Raw genomic sequence first — 19,207 nt, 5'->3', positions numbered from 1 at the left:
TAGTTTCAAAAGTAGCTAATGTTACAATCTCCATTCCACAAAGGGAACTGTTTGAGCCGGAAATGACCAGTGGCCTCAAAGATATCTCAACTATGATACTCCAACAGCATTTGTATTCTGTAGCTAGATGAGGATGCAAGTACTACCAAAATGAAAAACAAAAAAACGTCACAGATGCTTTCTCCATTCTCAATAAGATCATAGCTCGTGGGTTTCCTATTAATTAGTACCATTTCCATAAAACGTATTTGTAATTTTGTCGCTGTTATGACAACATGGATATAAGCATTTCATCTAACTTCAAGTATCAACTAGTAGTTCTATTATTCATACGGCAGTCCTCAAAAGAAAAGTGAAGGTTTCAATACACATCATAATATAAAGTAAACAGAGCCAGTGTCCGTTTTCTCCAGATGATGGATTAACAGCCCAATTTAATGCAGCTGAGTCCAAAACCATTTAAAACCAACAAAAAACATTGACATTGATAGTCATAATGTAAAAATCAAGTCTCTAGCTCTTTCACAATAACCCCACATTATCTTTCCCCACCAAAATTTCAGTGACATCAACCAGATCAACATCATTGTCCAGCATTAGCTCCACTCCCGGACAATTGGTTCCAATGCTGTTAATTTGGATAAAAGCATACAAAATGGTTGGATTGAATCAATAATCAAATGTAATTAGAAATTGTAAATCAAGTGAGGGGTTGGCTTCAAGAAATTATCATCAAGTTACTATCGGTGGTAATTTTAATAGAGGAGCTAGATACCTCAAAAGTTTAAAATACCATGTAACCCTCATGGAAATCCCTAGCGCCGGCTACAGCAGAGGAAATAATTGCGTCACCATCAAGCTATAAGAATGCTAATTTCTTCATAAACTTTTCAATCATTTGGTTCTTTAAATCCCTCAATACCTTCAGCTAAGCCTCGTAAAGAGTGTGGGGAAGTTCTTGGTTCTGGATGTAAAATGATCTGGGCATAAACTTCATGTGTTTCTGGTTCAGCCTATTCATTTCAAACCAAACGACACTCATAACATTCAGAACTAACCACAGATAGAAAACAAAAAAGGAAAATAGAAAATAAAAATGGTGAAAGAATACGTTATACTAGTAACTAAACCAGCATCTTAGCTATGAAACCTATACAGAATGATGCTACCACAAGATTTCTAGAGCACAAAGAAGCAGGGGATGTGCAGCCTTACAACCCACAATTAGAAACAGGAAGGGTATAAACCCTTATTTACAAAAGCCAAGAACAAACATACATCAATGCAGCTACAAGAAAGCTAATGCAGCAGGAGGTTTATACAGGTATCCACAGTTATATTAACATTGGATTACAAAGAGTGGTGATCATATGCCCATGCCATTAAATATTTCTCATCTTCCTCGTGACTTGACTCATCAGCAACAAGGCCTTGCTTGCCAAGTTGCCGCCATAAAGAGCACGTGGTTAAACTGAAATAACGTTATGACGTCTAGTACAACAGGGCAGTAACTAATGACAAACGAATTAAGTCTACATTACCTAAAACAGTTGGATACAGTGATTAAACTTAAAAAACCAACACGGAGAACACCCCAAGAATTTCATATATACCCATTGGTACAAATTTTAGTATAAAACCTGATGCCTAAGGAGGACTCCACGATAGTAACAAATGATTTTCATATGTAGATAGCATGTATAGATTGCAATCAATAACTGAAAGAAAATAAAATAACTTATAATTTTGTTATATATTAAGATCTTCATTTTAGAAAATAACTGGGAGAAAATAATAAATATATGATGTGGACAAGATTTGTCCATCTACTCACCCATTGCTATATGTTGACTATATACTTGCATTCATGGAACTCAGTGAATTCCAAATACTTCTAATTTACAGTCTAATAAAAAAGGGTAGAAGTGAGTAGATTGAGAAAATTACAACCTAATTCACTAGAAGAATCCTCCAAGTATTAAAATACTACAAACTGACATAGTCCTATTGGTTCATGCATCCTAAGAAAAGATTACACAACAATGAATCAGCAAAAGTAAAGGAAACGAGTAGAGCACATAAATAAACTGAAAATAAATGTTAGAGGATGAAAACTAAAGGAAAACACCCAACTTTTACAGGAAGATGTTACAAAAAATGACCTATTATAACTCATTAAGAAAAAATAGACAATATGGAAAAAAAAATTATAAATAGAGCTTACCTTGAACTCAGCTAAGAGTTGAAGCAGCAAAACCACCATCAGCTAGCTCCCTATTCAGGCCCCCTTGTTCGTGCCCCTCACCCGTGGGTCACTCACTCTCACCTCTAGCTCTGTAGGGGAGCTGCACCGTACTCTCAGCTATGTCCTAGGCCCTTACACTTTTAGGTGCTTCCGGGCCTAGGAAGACAGCCGCGCCTTTGCTCTAGCTGCAGTTCCGTTCCTGCCTTCCGACTAGGATTCAGTTACTCGCTGTGTTAGCCCTAACAGGCTAGCCAATCTAGCTTCCTAGCTTCATTTCCTGTCTATTCCACTAGGAATTTTGTAGGAGCAAAGAGATCTGATGCTGTCCACTAAAGAAGACAGCAAGAGAGGCATTTATCAAACAAATTTCACACCTATGATAATTTCTTCTAGAAAAATAATACTATAAGCCCATCAAAGTTAAAATTAAAAAAGAATAGAAATTAAATATAAACATGTAAATTATACACTATGGAGAGCTCCTTATTCTCGTTAATGCACAAGGCTCAACATGGTGTAAAGAGCCCTGGAGCCATGGCGCATAACGTGTACCAAAATTGAAGCACGACGCAGTCTCCATTTATACCCATTAGTATTTTGAACAAAATAAGAATGTAAGGGTGGGTCTTTAATTTGTTAGCCAAAAAAGTTTTTCAGGAAAAACAGAACCAATTACAACCTGAATTTAGACTTTACATTATATTAAAGAATTGATACAATCAAAAGTTAGACATTCGAAAACCCAAGCATGTACATACAGCAGCAGAACAATGTGTGCGCCCTTAACAAGACTGATGCATTAATTAATATTCATAATACAGCGATCGTGGATTAATTAGAATATCTGGCAAATGCTCACAAGGCAATTTATAAATTCAGAATTTAATGAGCAACTTATATCTTAGCTTGCAGGGATTTTCAGTCCCACAAACAGGGTCATATATGAAACAGAAATTCAAATCCAAACAATCTGTATACAAGCACAAGCAGCCAATCCAAAGTAAAAAGAATAATTGATAAAATGCAGTGACCAATCTACCTAAATCTCCAAGTTGTTTAGTGACAAAAACTATTGCGAAAGCCTGAACATGGTAAACGCAAGTAACATCTTTGAAAGCTTCGATGCGTGCAAAGAATCGTAAGCATATTGAAATCACCTTACAAGCATGAGGCCTCTAACAATGTTGAACAAAGAGTTGATGAATCAAATACACCAAAGAGGTGCTCTGAATCAATTACCCCACAGAGATATCTCTAACTGCTCTATTCTTTTAGCTAGATCATGTTTCCCGCAGTTCTTTAAGCCATCAGCAACCATATCAAAGCTTTGTGACATAGGTAACAAATTTAACTCAGTCATCTCCACCAAATAATTGGCAGCCTCAACGAACCTACCTCCACGCCCACACATCTTTATCAGCATGGTATACACAGGTCGGTTTGGTGGATGTCCCTTCACCTTCATGTCAGCAAAAAAACTGAATGCATCATCAAATTGGCCTCTCCGACAAAGAGCTTTTATGATTGGAGCATATAAACTGGGAAATGGACGAAGCCCATCCTCAACGGACCTGTGAAGTATCCTAAAAGCCTCATCAACTTTCCCAATTTTGGATGTCATAGTTATCATAACCTTATATGTGTCCATGTCAGGACAAAACCCCAATCCACAGACATCATGGAAAAGATCTATGCAGAAGTGAATCTCACCACACTTCCACAAAGCTTCAGCCAAACAATTGAATGTGCCCACATCTGGGACAAACCCACCCTTGGTCATTTTCCTCACCAACCCTTTAGCTGACTCAAGATACCCTGCATTCAGCAAACCATCAATCAGTAAATCACGACCACGCACAGGCGGATTAAATCCTTTTTTACTCATCTCCTCCAAGAACTCTTGTGCCTCCCTCATCTTCCCTGCAGAGCACCATGCATTAACAAGAATCGAATAAGTCCTCTTATCAGGAACACTCCCTTTCCTAATCATTCTCCGTATCAACGCATATGCCCCCTGGAAATTCTTCACCTCACAGAGAGCAAAAAGCAAGGAATTGTACACTTCAGTCGTTTGCGGACAGCCAAAGTTTTTGAGCCCGTTAAAGAGGTCAACAGCTTGATCAATAAGACCATGCTTAGCATATTGCTCGATAACGAATGAGACAACAGCTGGAGAAATAGAGAAATTCTGTGTTTTCATATTCTGTGCCACCTTCCACATGGTTTGCCAATGGCCAGTTCGAGCTAGGATTTTGAGGAGCTCTTCGAACTCTAGGGTGGTGGGATCGTAATTTGGGTGGTGCGATCGGGCCCAATTGAAGAAGCGAAAGGATTCGATCCCATGATTGCAGCAACTGCGCAGGATGCGATAAACTAGCTCTGAATTGACAATATTTGATATGCGCATCTTGTTGAGCGTTCGCTCCATGTAAGTATCTTTCCGCACGATGTTCGATATGTGGTGAATCGTGGCAAAGTAGTCATCATTAGGCAAGCCTCTCGCATTGCTAATCCCTTCAATGCCCTGAATGAAACTGTTCCCAGTGGATAGGGTTTTGACAAATGTGAAGATTCCGGCGTTGGTAATGGCAACAGAAGATTTTCGAAACATAAGCAATCAGATTCCAACTGTAGCTTTGAGGGCTTTAAGGTAGCTGACAAAGTTCAAATTATCACGGAAACCGCACAAGAATACATCAGAATTGCTTTTACACACTGAATCAAGCAGTCCCAAAACAATAACGAGTTCCAAATATACATTAAGGGTTAAACACATTTTGCACCCCTAAACTAATAAACTATGCATAAAATGCATTTTCCCCCTTAAACAATAAAATATAACAAACTACTCCCTCATGATATAGATCAAATCTTTTATGACTTAAATGCCGTTATAATTTACACCCCTAAAGTATGTTTATTACAATCACTCTCCCAAAACATAATTTGAATTATTATGAAAATTTAATTTAAAGTAAATATTACCCAACATTTATGATTTTTATAATTTGTAAAGAATTTATATAGACGTTGTAAATTTAATTTTTTAAACAATTTTTGCTTATCTTGTTATATATATTGAACAACTTTTAAATATAAATTATTCGATACAATTTTAAAATATTACATTCAACATATATACACACTGTAAAATTTGCAAATTATACATATAAGTAATCTATAACATTCTATAATTTCTTGAGTAATGAATATATATGAGTACATGAAATTGAATATAAAATATATAAAATATAAAATATAAAATATTAAAACTCTAGAGGACCAAATTCTAAGTTTTGAGATGATGTTTATGAGGTTCCAAGTGTCCATGACACTACAACTCAACATTCAACAATTCAATCTCAAACTCTAAATAAATTTAACCAATTTAGTTAGCAGCAGACTAGCCAATATGCTGCAAAAATGCAGTAAAAAATATACTCTGCGTCTACTTTGTTTTTCTTGGAAACAACAGCATTTGGGTATTACAATAAGAACTTATTACAATTAATTACAATATAAATGGGAGGGTATTAAGTTATCATTTCCATGCTCCATCTCCAAGCTGCCCAAATAAGTATTTGCCAGTAATATCCTAAAAGTTTAATCTCATTCAGTAGAATCTCTTGGCAACAAAATGAAAGAAATAACTCAAAGCCACTAAACATTCAGTAGAATCCTGTCTCTGAAATTGCACTACAAAGAAATCCCAACAAACCAATCTAATACGATTAACCCACCCACACTAAAAACACACCCAAACCCAAGAAAAAGAAGAATAAGTAAAATGCAGCTGTGTTCTTCTTCCACAATCCAATAAAACTCAGCTTAGACATCAACATACGGCAGCAGACAGCCGTAAACCTTACAAATTTAGTTTTATTTCAATAGCAACAAACTTGCAACAACAGAACTAATCCTAGCTTAAATCAAATACCAGTCATCTCATAAGCAGTTAACAGAGAACGAAGGATTACCTGGAAGCCGTACTCGTCGCCGTCCTTGTTGCCGTGAATTTGGGGCTAGGGGTTTTAAGAGTTGGGTTTGGGGAAGAAATGAGAGAGGAGAATGGAGATAGAGAAAGAAGAGAAAAAAAGGAAGAAGAAACGAGAAAAAGAGAGAGAAAGAGATGGATACAGCGTTTGGATTCGATTTTTGAAGATAAATAAGTGTGATATAGATAATATATATGTTTGGATTTATTTTTAAAGATAATTTAAAATAAGTATTGTGTGTTAAATGTAGTGTTTTGAAAGACAAAAATTACTACTAATTGTCAAATTATTTTTTATATATATATTTATGTATATGTATGTGTATATATATATGTATGTATTTATATTAAAACAGTTTAAAACACCTGAATAAGGTGTTTCTGAATGATGGCAAATATTGAATATGTTTTGACTCATTCCGGAGATAACTTAAAAATGAAAACAAACATAGTGGGTTTTTGAGTTTTTGTTGTATTATTATTACTATTATATTATTATTATTATTATTATTATTATTATTACTATTATTTTTATTATTTTAAATTATGGGATCGAATCGTCAAATTTTACATAGATATAGTTAAAATTAATATATGTTCATAATCTGCAAAAAATTTATATATTTATAAATATTAGTATACATTGATATAACTATCATCTTATATTGTTGAACAACATGGGTTAGTCGGACCATCAAAATTCAAATTAAATCGATAGATATAATCAAACTTACAGAAAAATACATTTGGTAAAGTTTTAGACTTATTGGATATACGGATGTCGAGATATCATACTCGAAACATAAGAGTAATTATTCAAGACGGTGTATCGTTGAATCAAGCCGTGTGATTTTAAATCATATATGATCTAATGGACACATCTTGTATATATTTAAATTTCATATGAATTGGGTGCTCAAATTTTAAAATATTGTAATTATTGATTAAACTTTTTGATCACATTATATATATAATAAAATAATAATTAGAATTGTTCAACCATCTCATCATCATCAGCATCATCATTATTATTATTATTATTTAGATTAATTCATAGGAATTACTAAATTTTGACATAAATTTATAACAATAAAAAATCATAAGTGAATTACTTGTCAATTTAAAAAAAGTATAACGTAATACAAATATATATTAAATATAACATAAAATTTACATATGTCATATTAAATAATAATTTTAATTACAAAAAATATTATAACTTACTAAGTTGTTGATTAAATTTATTTTTGTATAAAAATTAAATGTATAAAAAAAAGTACCATAATTTATTATTATCCAAAATAAAATATAAGATATTGATTAATAATTATAATATATAGTTAATTTTGATTATAAAATTGATCAAATATTAAATATAAAATTAAATATATAAAAAATTCAAAAAAAAAAAAAAAAAGCTAGCGAGCTTATGAACAAAAACAATTGAGCTTGAGGTCGAGTTCAAAATCGAGCCGACCCGACTCATCTACCACCCCTAAATTCAACAAAAAGGTAAAATGCTAGCAACCCCAACTCATTGTATAATGTAAAATCCAAATTATGGTGAGTGTTAATGTTGAAAAATGGTTGCTACATGCCCTAGTTCTTGGCTATAAGTATGACAAATTGGGAGTTGGTGGCCTCCCTCAAATCTTACCGCCCTCTCATACCTCTCATCTATTCAATTTTTAAACAGCATTGACCAACACATAATGTACCTATATCATTATTGAATCACTACATTCACATTTTGTACAATTCAACAAATTTTTTACTCTTTTTCATATTAAAGTGCTAACCCTAAAGGAGTTTCATGCACATTGCAGGAGCTATTTGAATTAATAGCCCCATACAAATATTTGGCTTAATCTTTCTAAGTTTGAGATCATCACATTTGACCTCTACTCTGCAAGCTGCAAGCCCATCACCCTTCTGCCTCTTTCCTAGCTTCCTTGTAAAGTTGCCTTCATTCTCCACAAACATGAGTCTATCACTACCACAGGTACTTGTGGATCAGGGCTTCACCAAATCACTTGTCATGACAATGGTTTCTGGTTTGGTGATCGAACGTTCTGCGTTGCTGCTGTAAGTAAACTTGGAAGATATCAGGACTTGATAATCTTTTTAAGTTAATCAGTTCGTTTAGGCACGTAGCATTGAGACTTTGCTGAAAGTTGTTGCTACCATATACTGCGTCGTGATGAATAGCTTATCGATGTTTTTGCATTGTTTTGCTGATATTTGTGTATTTGGTTTGCAAGATATTGACAATGCGACATCCAAGGAGGAGTGTCTTTTTCGGCTGCCTGCTTTCTGTCATCGTAAGTATTTATGCATTCAGCATTTTATCTCATGTGAAATGATAAATGCGTAAAAGATTCCCTTAATCGAGAAAAGGGCAATTTGTGCCCGAGTTTTTAAATAAGAAGCTCAGTGCCTCCCTATGTACTTTTTGGTGTTCGAACAAAATTACCTTTGTCTTACATATCTGAAAATCGATTGTTTAACCGTATATACGGACGTTCGAACTGTGAATGTGAATGTGTTGTAGGTGATGACTGTTCTCTCTGCTCTTGTTGGATGGGCTGCTCCTAATCTGGTGAGCAAATAATCATTTCATTTCTGTAATTGGCAATGTGATGTATAAATTTAGCAAGTTTTTGTTACCTGCAAAGAGTTGGATTGTGTATTTATCACTGCCCAAAAGGGGTGTGTCAAGCCAGAAACTTCTGAAAGATAGATTTAGGCAAAAGGGCAATCAGCCTTGCCAAATAAGGCATATAGATAGGAGCAAAAATGTCTCACTGTTAATTTAAACGGGCGGACATGTAATTTTCATTCATTTAAATGAAAATAAGCTATTCTTATTTTATGTTTTTGGGTCATTTGATTCTGAAAATTAGTGACAGATTTAGCGGAATTTGGCACACAACGTATTCTGTTCTTTGTGTTTGGACTTTGGTCGCTGTGGGACGCATACTGTGAAGATGATGAGTACTTCCTTTTCCATTCTCATAGCGTGAATGCATTTACACACGTCATACCATTGGTTTGACTGAATCAGGTATAATTATGTCAAAATACATGAAATTGTTAATAACTTTGTTAATACATGAGATTAGCCATCCAGCGTTTAAAAGGCCCAGGCCATTTTGGTTTGGGCCTTTTTTTTGTTTACACATTGCATTAATTATTTGTTGTGGTGTTTGGAATATCTCATCCTACAGTAGAGAAAATGAATTTACGAGAGAAACTGGGCGGTGGAGCATGCAAATTAGGCATGCAGCAGCAACTCCGGGGGAGCAAATATATTAGGCATGCAGCAGCAACTCCGGGGAAGCAAATATATTAGGCATGAGCAGCAACTCCGGGGGAGCAAATATGGGAGAAGATTCAAGACAGTCATGAAAAATGGGAGAAGCCATGAAGAAATGAATGATGTATGCATTGGTGAGAAGTCAAAGGATCATGCAAATCAATATAATAGTGTGAGGGTAATTTAGCCAAATCAAAAATCAAAAGAAATCTAAAAACTTATTCATGCTTTTATATAGATATGCAAAACTCAGTTAAAATTTTCAACTTACACTTATCCTTTGCTCCTCAGATTGCCAACAATGGCGGCTCTAGCTACCATAATACTGACCAACAACCCTCTTCGCCGGATGACCCCAATGCCCCGGGCCGCCCTCACTAACAACAACTACAAAATGCGGGTCCCTTTCGAGCTGAAGCAGGGGCAGTCCCGCCATTTCCACGAGCTCCCATCTGGTTTGAACATGGAGTTCATCTTCCAAAAGGGCTGGGACCAGAAAGATCAGAAACCTCATAATCCACCTTTAGTCTTTGTCCATGGAAGTTTTCATGCGGCTTGGTGCTGGGCTGAACACTGGCTGCCCTTCTTTTCTCGACATGGTTTTGATTGTTATGCTCTCAGCTTACTTGGTCAGGTACGCTTCTTGCGATGCTAATTCCCGTTTGGTGTTCAGTAAAATGTGGTAATTCCTTCTGCTGTATACATTTCTAAGGATCATAAACCATTATGCAGTTGTATAATAAGAAAAAGAACCAGTTTTTCGCAATTTCAGTGTGTAAAGGTTCTTAATTGAGAATGCCTAATTCTTGGACCTAATACAAATCTCAATGGAATTAATCCTAAGGTGGCTATAAGAAAGATTTGTTTTCTAATTTCTACCTTTTTGTTATGTTAGTTGTTAAAGTTACCGCACTGGTTTGCCAGCAGATATCAGCTTGATTAACCGATAAGCTGTGATTCAATATGTTCTATGTTATGCTGTCCACTCATTTTTGTCAGTTTATCAGTCATTGACTATCGATCTCTTGGACCCATTACTTATTTTATGAATTTCTAGCTACCAGTTACATGCTTGAGTTGGATATTGGATTCTAAATCACATCATTTTATTGATTTTCAGGGAGAAAGTGATTCTACGGATGGTGCAGTCGCAGGTTCGCTCCAGGTATCTTTGCTTTTCAAGAGATAATTATTCTTTTCATTAGCTAAAATTCATCTAGTTGTGGAAGTGAACTAAATTGTTTTTCTATTTCCGCCACTACTGGTGTAGCATGCTTATGCATATTGGTCTAACCCTGAAACTCCATACATGCAGTAGACACATGCAGCTCATGTGGCTGATTTCATCCAGAAGGAGATTCAGTTACCCCCAGTGTTGCTGGGGCATTCTTTTGGTGGGCTCATTGTTCAGTATTATCTTGCAAATGTGGGGAATGGGAAATTACAAGGTCAGAAGCATTTTCAACTGATTGGTACTGTTTTTGGATGGAAAAGCAGGAAATTGACATTGAACGTTTGTAATCTTCAATGGGAAAGTAAAAACCAAGTCATTGGCCACCGACGCTCAGAAAGAATTTAGGAAATCTTGTATTGTAGATAGACACAATCTTTTACAGGGGATTAAACTTTTGTTTCCTTTCATTTAAGGGAGGAGGAAAGATGTTTGTAATATTTTGCTCTGGTAATTCTTTGAATTTCATATAATTCTATGAGGTTCTGATATGAAAATCATTATCTTTAAGACAGAGCTAGAAGACAGAATAATCAGGTGTATTAGACATGTTAATAGAACAAGGAAGGTCAAGGGAAGAAATTAGTTCTAGATACAATCCTCATACATGAGACATTGTTTGTGTTGAGAATTAGGCCCTAAGCTGCTAGCCCAATCCATATCCTGTGGATACTTAAAACTGATGCATCATACATCTTTGAAGACTTGTAATGTTTATTGAAATGGCTTTCTAAAGAAATTTTGCCCTGTGACTTACTTCTCTGCTACCATTCTCCATCTCAGAGAAGGAACTCTCACACCCTTATCTAGCAGGAGGAGTTCTTGTTTGCTCTGTACCTCCTTCAGGAAATAGGTGACTTTGTCGTAACTGTCTCATTTTGTATGTGAATTCTGTTTTACCAAACTAACATACCTTTTTTCCCTTTTATTCAGTGGCCTAGTTTGGCGGTATCTGTTCTCCAAACCTATTGCTGCATTTAAGGTACTTGTTCTTTTAGAGAATGTATTCTTCACAGTTCTAACTTCTATAATGCAAGTTCCAAAATGTATCATTGATTCAGTGAATTACTGCAAAATCTTATTATTTCAGTTTTATTTTCAACATTTTCTTTTCCATAGAGTGATAATACTACTTGGTTTCAGTACAATTTTCTGTATTATTTTTATCTGCTACCGAAAATTCTGAAATACAAATGTTAGGCACTTCCCTGTTCATATTAACAAATGCATTCTCCAGAGTCTACATGATTGAATACTTCATGGATCAGGTGACACGCAGTTTGGCAGCGAAAGCTTTTCAAACTTCTCTGCCTCTTTGTAGAGAAACCTTCTTCTCTGAATCTATGGAGGATCGTCTTGTCCTTCGGTTAGTACTACAAGACTTGTGTACTTGTACATTCTTAAATTCAAGCCACATGCTGTAATCAATTTTGGAATGAATCATCCAGAGGCATTGGATTTTGCCTTTGACAATGGATACATATTATTTGCTCAAAGAGCATAGTCTTGCTAAGTTGATCAAATTTATGCTCCAAATCTGGAATGAGGTCACTGTAACTGAAGAATTTTTGACATGGGATTATTGGATTTTAATAGTTCTAAATGGCGAAAGAAGTTATACAACAATTGAATTTGAAATGTACCAAATAACAAAAGATTGAAAGAAAATGACTCTCTCTGCAACTTGCAGTTCTTCTTGATTCAAAGGGTTGTCTTCCTATGCAAGAATAGAAAGTAGCCTGTCAATTCGAGGGCTGATGCTAACAATTATCACCACGTGGTAGTTTGAGTGGTGGTAGTTGTGCAAGATTTAGTTGTATTTGATAAACCAGTACAGCAGCTGAGTAACAGGGAGTTTCTACAAAAGATTCTTGGTCTCAAAGATAATGGAAAACTCAACATAAAATTGGTTAGGGTTATGCCATGTGAAAATTTCTGAAATGCTTGATGATGCTGCTGCTAGATTTTTACAAGTATTTGAAATGATGTTTGTAGACAAAGACTTCATGCGATTGCCAACAATCTTTGATTAGTTAATCGGTTGAAGCCCCACTATCTCATATTAAAGAAAGAAAATGGGTTAAGCTAACTTCAGTTGGTTGCTTATCTTAAATACCATACGTCTGCACCTGCCAGGGGAAGGGAGTGATGTTCTTCAAAATTTGGAAGTGGAAATTAGCCTTATGCACCTTGGTTTGGGTTTGTTGGGTGACATGCTTATCTTAAAGCACATGGATTCAATTATTCTGCAGAAACATGATTTCCTATATCTGATTTAGATTTGAAAAACGGCATATGATAAAACTTAAAAGTTTATGACTTGAAGGCCATAAAGTTGCCTACCAGTCACTAGTTAGCCAGTCTTTACCACATTCAGCCGAAGCAATGCCCCAGAATGCAGACTTGCTGTGAAGATTGGACGGTTTACGATTTTGTGTGGGTGTTTCCAGAATTACATGAGGGTGTTTAAGGCATAAAGGAACCTGATTTTCCTACTTCTTTACCACATTAATCACTGACATCTTTTGAGGAATCTGATTGGGATTTAAAAATTGGTTCCTTTACTTGTTGTTTGTCTTCTATGACTCGTTACATGCTCACATTCTCATAGTACTTGCCTACCTCAGATGCTCAACCATCCATGCCAGCTATAAGAAACAGAAAGGAGAGCAAAAAAGAAGTTTAATTTTTCATTCTTCTCTGGAAAGCTAGCTTAAACTTTTTTTAACTTTAAATTTGTGCCAGTTATCAAAAGCTGATGACAGAGAGTTCAAGAATGCCACTGTTTGATCTAAGGAAGCTCAGTGCATCACTTCCTGTTCCTCCCATGAAAGATTCTTCTATCAAAATCCTTGTTGTGGGAGCAAATGATGATTTCATAGTGGTAAAATTCTCACTCTGAAATCTAAAACATTTTGTGTAATGCTTATTGACTGATATGCATATCTGTTGTTGAAGCTTCTGAAAATAATAGCCCTTCTGTTGCTTTTTTCATTTATTTTATTGCAACTCATGCAATTGTTTTCTTGTCTCTCCTTGCCTCTGGTTTTATTGCCTACAACTATAGCATTTCTGAAAGAATTTTTGGTATAAACTGAGGGTGTCTGAGTTACAAATCTTATGATTTCTGTAGGACGCCAAGGGACTTAGTGAAACTGGCAGCTTTTATGGTGTGTCACCTGTCTGTATTGAAGGGGTTGCCCATGACATAATGTTGGATTGCTCTTGGGAAAAAGGTGCAGAAGTGATCTTATCATGGCTTACTGGTTTGGATAGAGAGATGGCTAAATAGCTCTAGATTAAGATATCAGAAAAAAAAAATTGTAACTTTTCTGAGCACTATTGATATTGTTAGTTCAAGATGGCTGCGCCTATGAAATATGGTGAGCATAGAACTTAAATTCTGAGGAATAGTAGCATTTAAATTTCATTAGAGTGAAGGGAAAGGAATTTTGTAAAAGCCTTATCAAGTGTTAATGTTCTTGTTGCTGGCAAATTTCATACTGCTAAGTATATGCTGGTAGGATACAGTCTTTTTTCATTTTCTTTCCCCTGTCATTTTTTTTAACCTGAAGAATCACTCAGAGCTGCATTATGGTAGGATCCAAATGTTAGATTGGCCCGGACATAATTTCTTTTTATCCTTAAGGTGATTGAGTTCTTGAAAAGGAAATACGAATTTCATGCTTTACTATAAAAAAGAAACGTACACTGGTGTTATGTGTTTTCTGTGTGAGGTAGATAGTCTTGCTTCACAGAGTTAATAGTGTGAGGCTCATGGTGAGACTCCTGCATAAACTATTTGCCACAACCATCCTTCAGTTCAGCTCTGATTTTCTTTAGCTGTACCGAGATGCCTCTCATGTCAATCCTTTCCTCTGGTGATTCTTTCAAGCAAAGCAAGGCCACATGAATGATCGGCACGAGCAACTCTCCCACCTGGCTCTGTTTCTTGGTTACACCTTCCTCACCAGAATTAAGGTCATAAATAAGATTGGGATCCAGCACCTCTCTCAGGGCACCAGGGAATGATTTGATTACCCATTGATGCAGACTCAAGCCTTCTCTAAACATATTATCTGTTGGCCTCTTCCCTGTGAATGTCTCCAACAGCAGAATCCCAAAACTGTAGATATCAACCTTTGTGGATACATGGCCATCTAAACCGAATTCTGTTTGAATGACACTAATCTTGATTAGAGAAAGTGAATAGAAACTATGTTTAGTTCAGAGGCATGCTGTATAGAAACATAATTTTAGCAATAAAACTCTTATTTGAGAAGAAGGTAACAACTATATTATGAAGCAAACAATCAGGAGAAGGGGTTCTGGGAATATTAGAGAACAGGTAAATGACCATACCTGGAGCAATGTACCCAATAGTTCCCAGAGTCTTAGTCCGGATTAGCTCTTCATCTTGAGCCAGAATTTTCGCGATCCCAAAATCAGCAACATGAGCTGTCATGTCCTCATCAAGAAGCACGTTCGAGGGCTTTAGATCACAATGCACAATCGGCATCATATAATCATGATGGAGATACTCAATGGCCATTGCAACATCAATCACAATATCGAGCCTTTGGACAAGGCTTAAGGAATTGCTCTCAAAGTGCAACCATTTATCTAAGCTTCCATTAGGCATGAACTCCAGCACCATAGCCTTAAAGTCCATATTTGAGCAAATGGAGATTATTTTGACTAAGTTTCTGTGCCTCACATTGCTTAAAACCTCACATTCAGCATCGAAATTTTGCAGAGCCCTGGTGTACTCCATATTGAAAACCTTGATTGCTGCAACGGTACCATCTGAAAGATCGGCCTTATACACCATACCAGAACTTCCCTTCCCCAATAAGTTGGATTCGCTGAAACTTTCTGTTGCTCTGAGAAGCTCATAATAGCTGATGACCTGATGTCCTATTGGGACAGAATCTGATCCAGTTGGATTCTTCAGGTGCTTCTTTCTTGACAAACTGAGCCACACAAGAAGACATATGACCACAAGAAGTGTTGCAGCAATGGGGATTGTTATCTTGAGAACTAGAGACGATTTCTTTCCTTGCCCGGGGCCTCGAGCTGAGCACATTGGAAAGTTCAATTTAGGAGCTCCACACAAGTTAGGATTCCCCATCAAATTTTCTGAAGTAATGTTTGTGAATACTCCAGTTGTCGGGATTTCTCCCTGTAGCATGTTGAAAGAAAGATTTAGATACTTGAGATCGCGAAGTGATCCAAGGGATGGAGGAATACCACCAGAGAGCTCATTTAAGGACAGATCCAAGAATTCAATGACTATCAGATTGCTCAAACTGTTTGGTATAGGACCTTGAAATTTGTTCTGCGACATATCAAGTGCAAGTAGGTTCTGAAGGCTCCCTACCGAGTTTGGAATTTCACCCGAGAAGTTGTTAGAAGAGAGGTCTATGATATTAACTGCTTTCAAGTTTCCCATTTCCACCGGTAGCATGCCATGTAGTTGATTCCTGGACAAGTTTACACCTTCCACCTTCACCAAATCCCAGAAACGCAAAGGCACAGTAGAGTTTAATCTGTTAGCAGCCAGAGAAATCTCTCTTAACTCAGTTAGATTCTGAAAACATAGGGGTATTGATCCTGAAAAACTGTTTTCTCCAAGATGTAGGATCCCCAAAACTTGTATGCTACAGAATTCAGTTGGAATAGTGCCTTCTAACTTGTTGCCTGTTAGATATATCCTTTCTAAATTCTGCAAGCCAACGAACGATGAGGGTACTTTGCCTTGTAGATTGTTATTAGATAATCCCAAGAAATGCAAACTACTCAAGTTGCCAATACTATGTGGAATGCCACCCTTAAGCTTACAGGATATGGCTGTTAAGACTTTGAGATTGCTCGATAAGTTTCCAACCGAGTCTGGTATGATGCCATTGAGAGGATTAGAATCAAGGACAAGATATTGTAGATTCCTACAGTTAACCAACGAGTCGAAAAAGTCAAGACGAGTGGACAAGGGATTGTTAACCAATAAATTGACTTGGAGGTTAAGATGCTCAAGTGCTACCAGGTTTCCAAGCATCATTGGAACTGGCCCGTTAAAGCTGTTGTTTGAAGCCTCCAGGGTGGTGAGCTTTGTGGCATTGCATATTGAAGGGGGTATTTCTCCACTAAACTGGTTATGCGACAAGAAAATCTCTCGAAGATTAGGAAGCCAATTACCAAGATCATGAGGAAGATCACCGCTAAGGTAATTATGTCTGGTTTTTAGTATTTGAAGTGATGTAATGTTGAAGAGACTGTACGGGATGCCACCAGAGATTTGATTGTATTCAAATTCGAACCACTCCAAGTTCTGCAACTCACTGAATTCATTCGGTATATTTCCACTCAGATCATTCTCAGTCAGAAACAGTTTGGTAAGCTTCGATGCATTAGACAGAAACGTTGGAATTCTCCCAGTAATCCTGTTGCTGTCCAAGAAAAGGTGTTCAAGGCTCGACAGATGGCTGCCTAGACTCTTGGGGAGTTGACCTGACAGCCCGTTTATAGAAAGGTCCATGACTTGCATCGTTGAGATGTTGAAGATCGAATCAGGTATCGAGCCAGTATGGTTATTACCACGGAGGGCCATCACCGTTACACTAGCCAGCTTCCCCAGTTCCACTGGGATCTCACCAACCAAATCATTCTCATGCAGATAAAAGTACTCCAACTTCGAAAAGTTACCCAAAGAAGCAGGAATCCTACCCGTGAGATTGTTGTGGTCGACGGCTAAGTGCCGAAGATTGCTCAAACGCCCAAGCTCCTCAGGTATGCTCCCTGCTATGAAGTTGTATGACAAATCCAGTTCTTGAAGCTCCCCACACTGACTCAGGTTCGCCGGAATCCTCCCCTGGAGAGAATTCTTTGTTACATTCAGAACTCTCAGCTGCTGCAAGAACCCCAATTCACTCGGCAAAACACCTCCCAAGTCATTGCTGCTAAGATCAATCACAACAAGATTACTCATATTAGCAATATCTGAAGATAACTGTCCCTGAAGAGCCAATCCTGAAAGCAGCAGACTGATCACTCTCTGATTCAAGCATCTAACTCCAAACCAGCTGCAGAAATGAGCAGTCGAGCTCCAGTTGGTGGCCAAGATGCTGTCTTGTTGCAGCAGAAGATGGGATTTGAAGGCCATCAAAGCCTCATAGTCAGTGGCATTGGTTTCAAGAGCTGAACATGAAGAAGGAAAACTGAAAATCAAGAACCAGAAGAAGCAAAGGCTGGCAATGGTGCTTAGAGCTGAAGACTTGGACAACATGGTTCCTCGGATTTGGGTACTTTGTTTCTTGTCTAAATTTGGTTGATGGCTGACTGAAATCAAGAATGGCTGGAGCAGCAAGCTCTCACCGTCCATTGTTCGGAGATGGTTGGGACATTACTACTTTAATACTCAGTAGTTGACTCCTCCTTCGGCATTTAGTATATATATCATGTTGATAGTTGTTCTTATATAATGATGTTATCATTTTTATATTAGTATATTTATTATATTTTTATGTAATGAATCATGATTTGCTTGACTTTCCGTTGCATTTAATTGTCCTGGTGTTACAAAAGATATAGGATTAATTATATGTTGTCCTTTGAACTATGATCATTTTTATATTCTGATATTTAATTTTTTTTTTTGCGTCAATTTTACAAAATTGTATATTTTGTTATTTATAACTTTTTTCAATCAAGTTTTTTTAAAAAGTTCACATGCAGTGGACATGTGATATTTTTTATATATACACAGCATGTGATGTTATTTCGACAAAAAATTCAACAAAAAAACCTCATATATGGCAAAGTGTAAATTTCGTGTAGTTGAGATGGCAAGCTGACACAAAAAAAAAATTTAGATGTCAGAGTATAAAAACAGACATAGTTGGAATGACAAAATATAATTTATCCAAAAATATATTTCAATTAGATTGTTTATTTCATTTAATACATGTATGATATATTTACAGTGATATGTAATTTTTATTTTATTTAAAAAAAGATTTTATAGGTGTGTTAACGTAAATCATCAAGAAAAAGATGACATTTGATTTGACTATTGATGGTTCATGTTTGTCCGGTGAGCTTTGCTTTTGACTCTAACATCATCAACTAATTACAGGCAATGACTTGTTCATTTATTCTAGGCAATGTTTTCAGAATAGAATCGGTGGATCGATTCAATCGAAAATTGGTCATTTATTCGGCGCAGTTAATATATTCAAAATCGGTGTGGTCAAAATCAGCAAGGACCAATCAAAATTGGACAAAATTTGTGAGCCGATGAGCAATCAAAAATTGGTTATGACTATTTTTTGGAAAAGAATAAATAAAAACTTTTCTATATTTATATTCAAAAAGATTTAAGTTTGACATATATTTTTTCAATGTGGGATAATAAACTTTGCTTAA

General features: G+C 36.3%; 3 protein-coding genes across 6 annotated transcripts; 1 reads left to right on the top strand and 2 right to left on the bottom strand.

Moving 5' to 3' along the window:
* Positions 296-6,361, bottom strand: LOC105176161 (pentatricopeptide repeat-containing protein At5g18390, mitochondrial). 3 transcript variants are annotated; one of them, XR_002288221.1, is made up of 6 exons: positions 6,223-6,361; positions 3,403-4,899; positions 2,225-2,574; positions 923-1,013; positions 776-825; positions 296-628 (listed from the first exon to the last, which is right to left on the bottom strand). XR_002288221.1 is itself a non-coding variant. In XM_020698626.1 (2 exons), exon 2 carries the CDS (start codon positions 4,854-4,856, stop codon positions 3,477-3,479), a length of 1,380 nt encoding a protein of 459 aa, XP_020554285.1. In that variant the 5' UTR covers positions 4,857-4,899; positions 6,223-6,361; the 3' UTR covers positions 3,301-3,476. The 3 variants fall into 3 exon arrangements, 1 of the variants encoding a protein (XP_020554285.1); XR_002288222.1 differs by lacking the exons at positions 776-825; positions 923-1,013; XM_020698626.1 differs by lacking the exons at positions 296-628; positions 776-825; positions 923-1,013; positions 2,225-2,574 and having other exon boundaries at positions 3,301-4,899.
* On the top strand, positions 9,807-14,331 carry LOC105176160. Its single transcript, XM_011098882.2, has 8 exons — positions 9,807-10,189; positions 10,676-10,720; positions 10,874-11,003; positions 11,570-11,639; positions 11,720-11,768; positions 12,055-12,152; positions 13,532-13,670; positions 13,920-14,331. The coding sequence occupies exons 1-8, from the start codon at positions 9,857-9,859 to the stop codon at positions 14,076-14,078; spliced, it is 1,023 nt and encodes a 340-aa protein (XP_011097184.1). The 5' UTR covers positions 9,807-9,856; the 3' UTR covers positions 14,079-14,331.
* On the bottom strand, positions 10,118-18,279 carry LOC105176195 (receptor kinase-like protein Xa21). Of its 2 annotated transcripts, XR_002288232.1 has the most exons (3): positions 15,149-18,279; positions 14,497-14,958; positions 10,118-10,250 (listed from the first exon to the last, which is right to left on the bottom strand). XR_002288232.1 is itself a non-coding variant. In XM_011098926.2 (2 exons), the coding sequence occupies exons 1-2, from the start codon at positions 18,162-18,164 to the stop codon at positions 14,585-14,587; spliced, it is 3,390 nt and encodes a 1,129-aa protein (XP_011097228.1). In that variant the 5' UTR covers positions 18,165-18,279; the 3' UTR covers positions 14,445-14,584. The 2 variants fall into 2 exon arrangements, 1 of the variants encoding a protein (XP_011097228.1); XM_011098926.2 differs by lacking the exon at positions 10,118-10,250 and having other exon boundaries at positions 14,445-14,958.

This window comes from Sesamum indicum, linkage group LG13, assembly GCF_000512975.1.
Source record: "Sesamum indicum cultivar Zhongzhi No. 13 linkage group LG13, S_indicum_v1.0, whole genome shotgun sequence".
NCBI classification, from domain to species: Eukaryota; Viridiplantae; Streptophyta; class Magnoliopsida; order Lamiales; family Pedaliaceae; genus Sesamum; species Sesamum indicum.
The sequence above is the reverse complement of the archived record's forward strand: the minus strand, read 5'-3'. Positions and strand labels throughout refer to the sequence as shown.

Coding starts and splice junctions, on each gene's coding strand:
- LOC105176161 (XM_020698626.1), bottom strand. CDS start 4,856: ATGTTTCGAAAATCTTCTGTTGCCATTACCAACGCCGGAATCTTCACA.
- LOC105176160 (XM_011098882.2), top strand. CDS start 9,857: ATGGCGGCTCTAGCTACCATAATACTGACCAACAACCCTCTTCGCCGG. Junction 10,721..10,873: donor CAGTCGCAGGTTCGCTCCAG/GTATCTTTGCTT, acceptor TACATGCAGTAG/ACACATGCAGCTCATGTGGC. Junction 13,671..13,919: donor CAAATGATGATTTCATAGTG/GTAAAATTCTCA, acceptor TGATTTCTGTAG/GACGCCAAGGGACTTAGTGA.
- LOC105176195 (XM_011098926.2), bottom strand. CDS start 18,164: ATGGACGGTGAGAGCTTGCTGCTCCAGCCATTCTTGATTTCAGTCAGC. Junction 14,959..15,148: donor TATTGGGTACATTGCTCCAG/GTATGGTCATTT, acceptor TCATTCAAACAG/AATTCGGTTTAGATGGCCAT.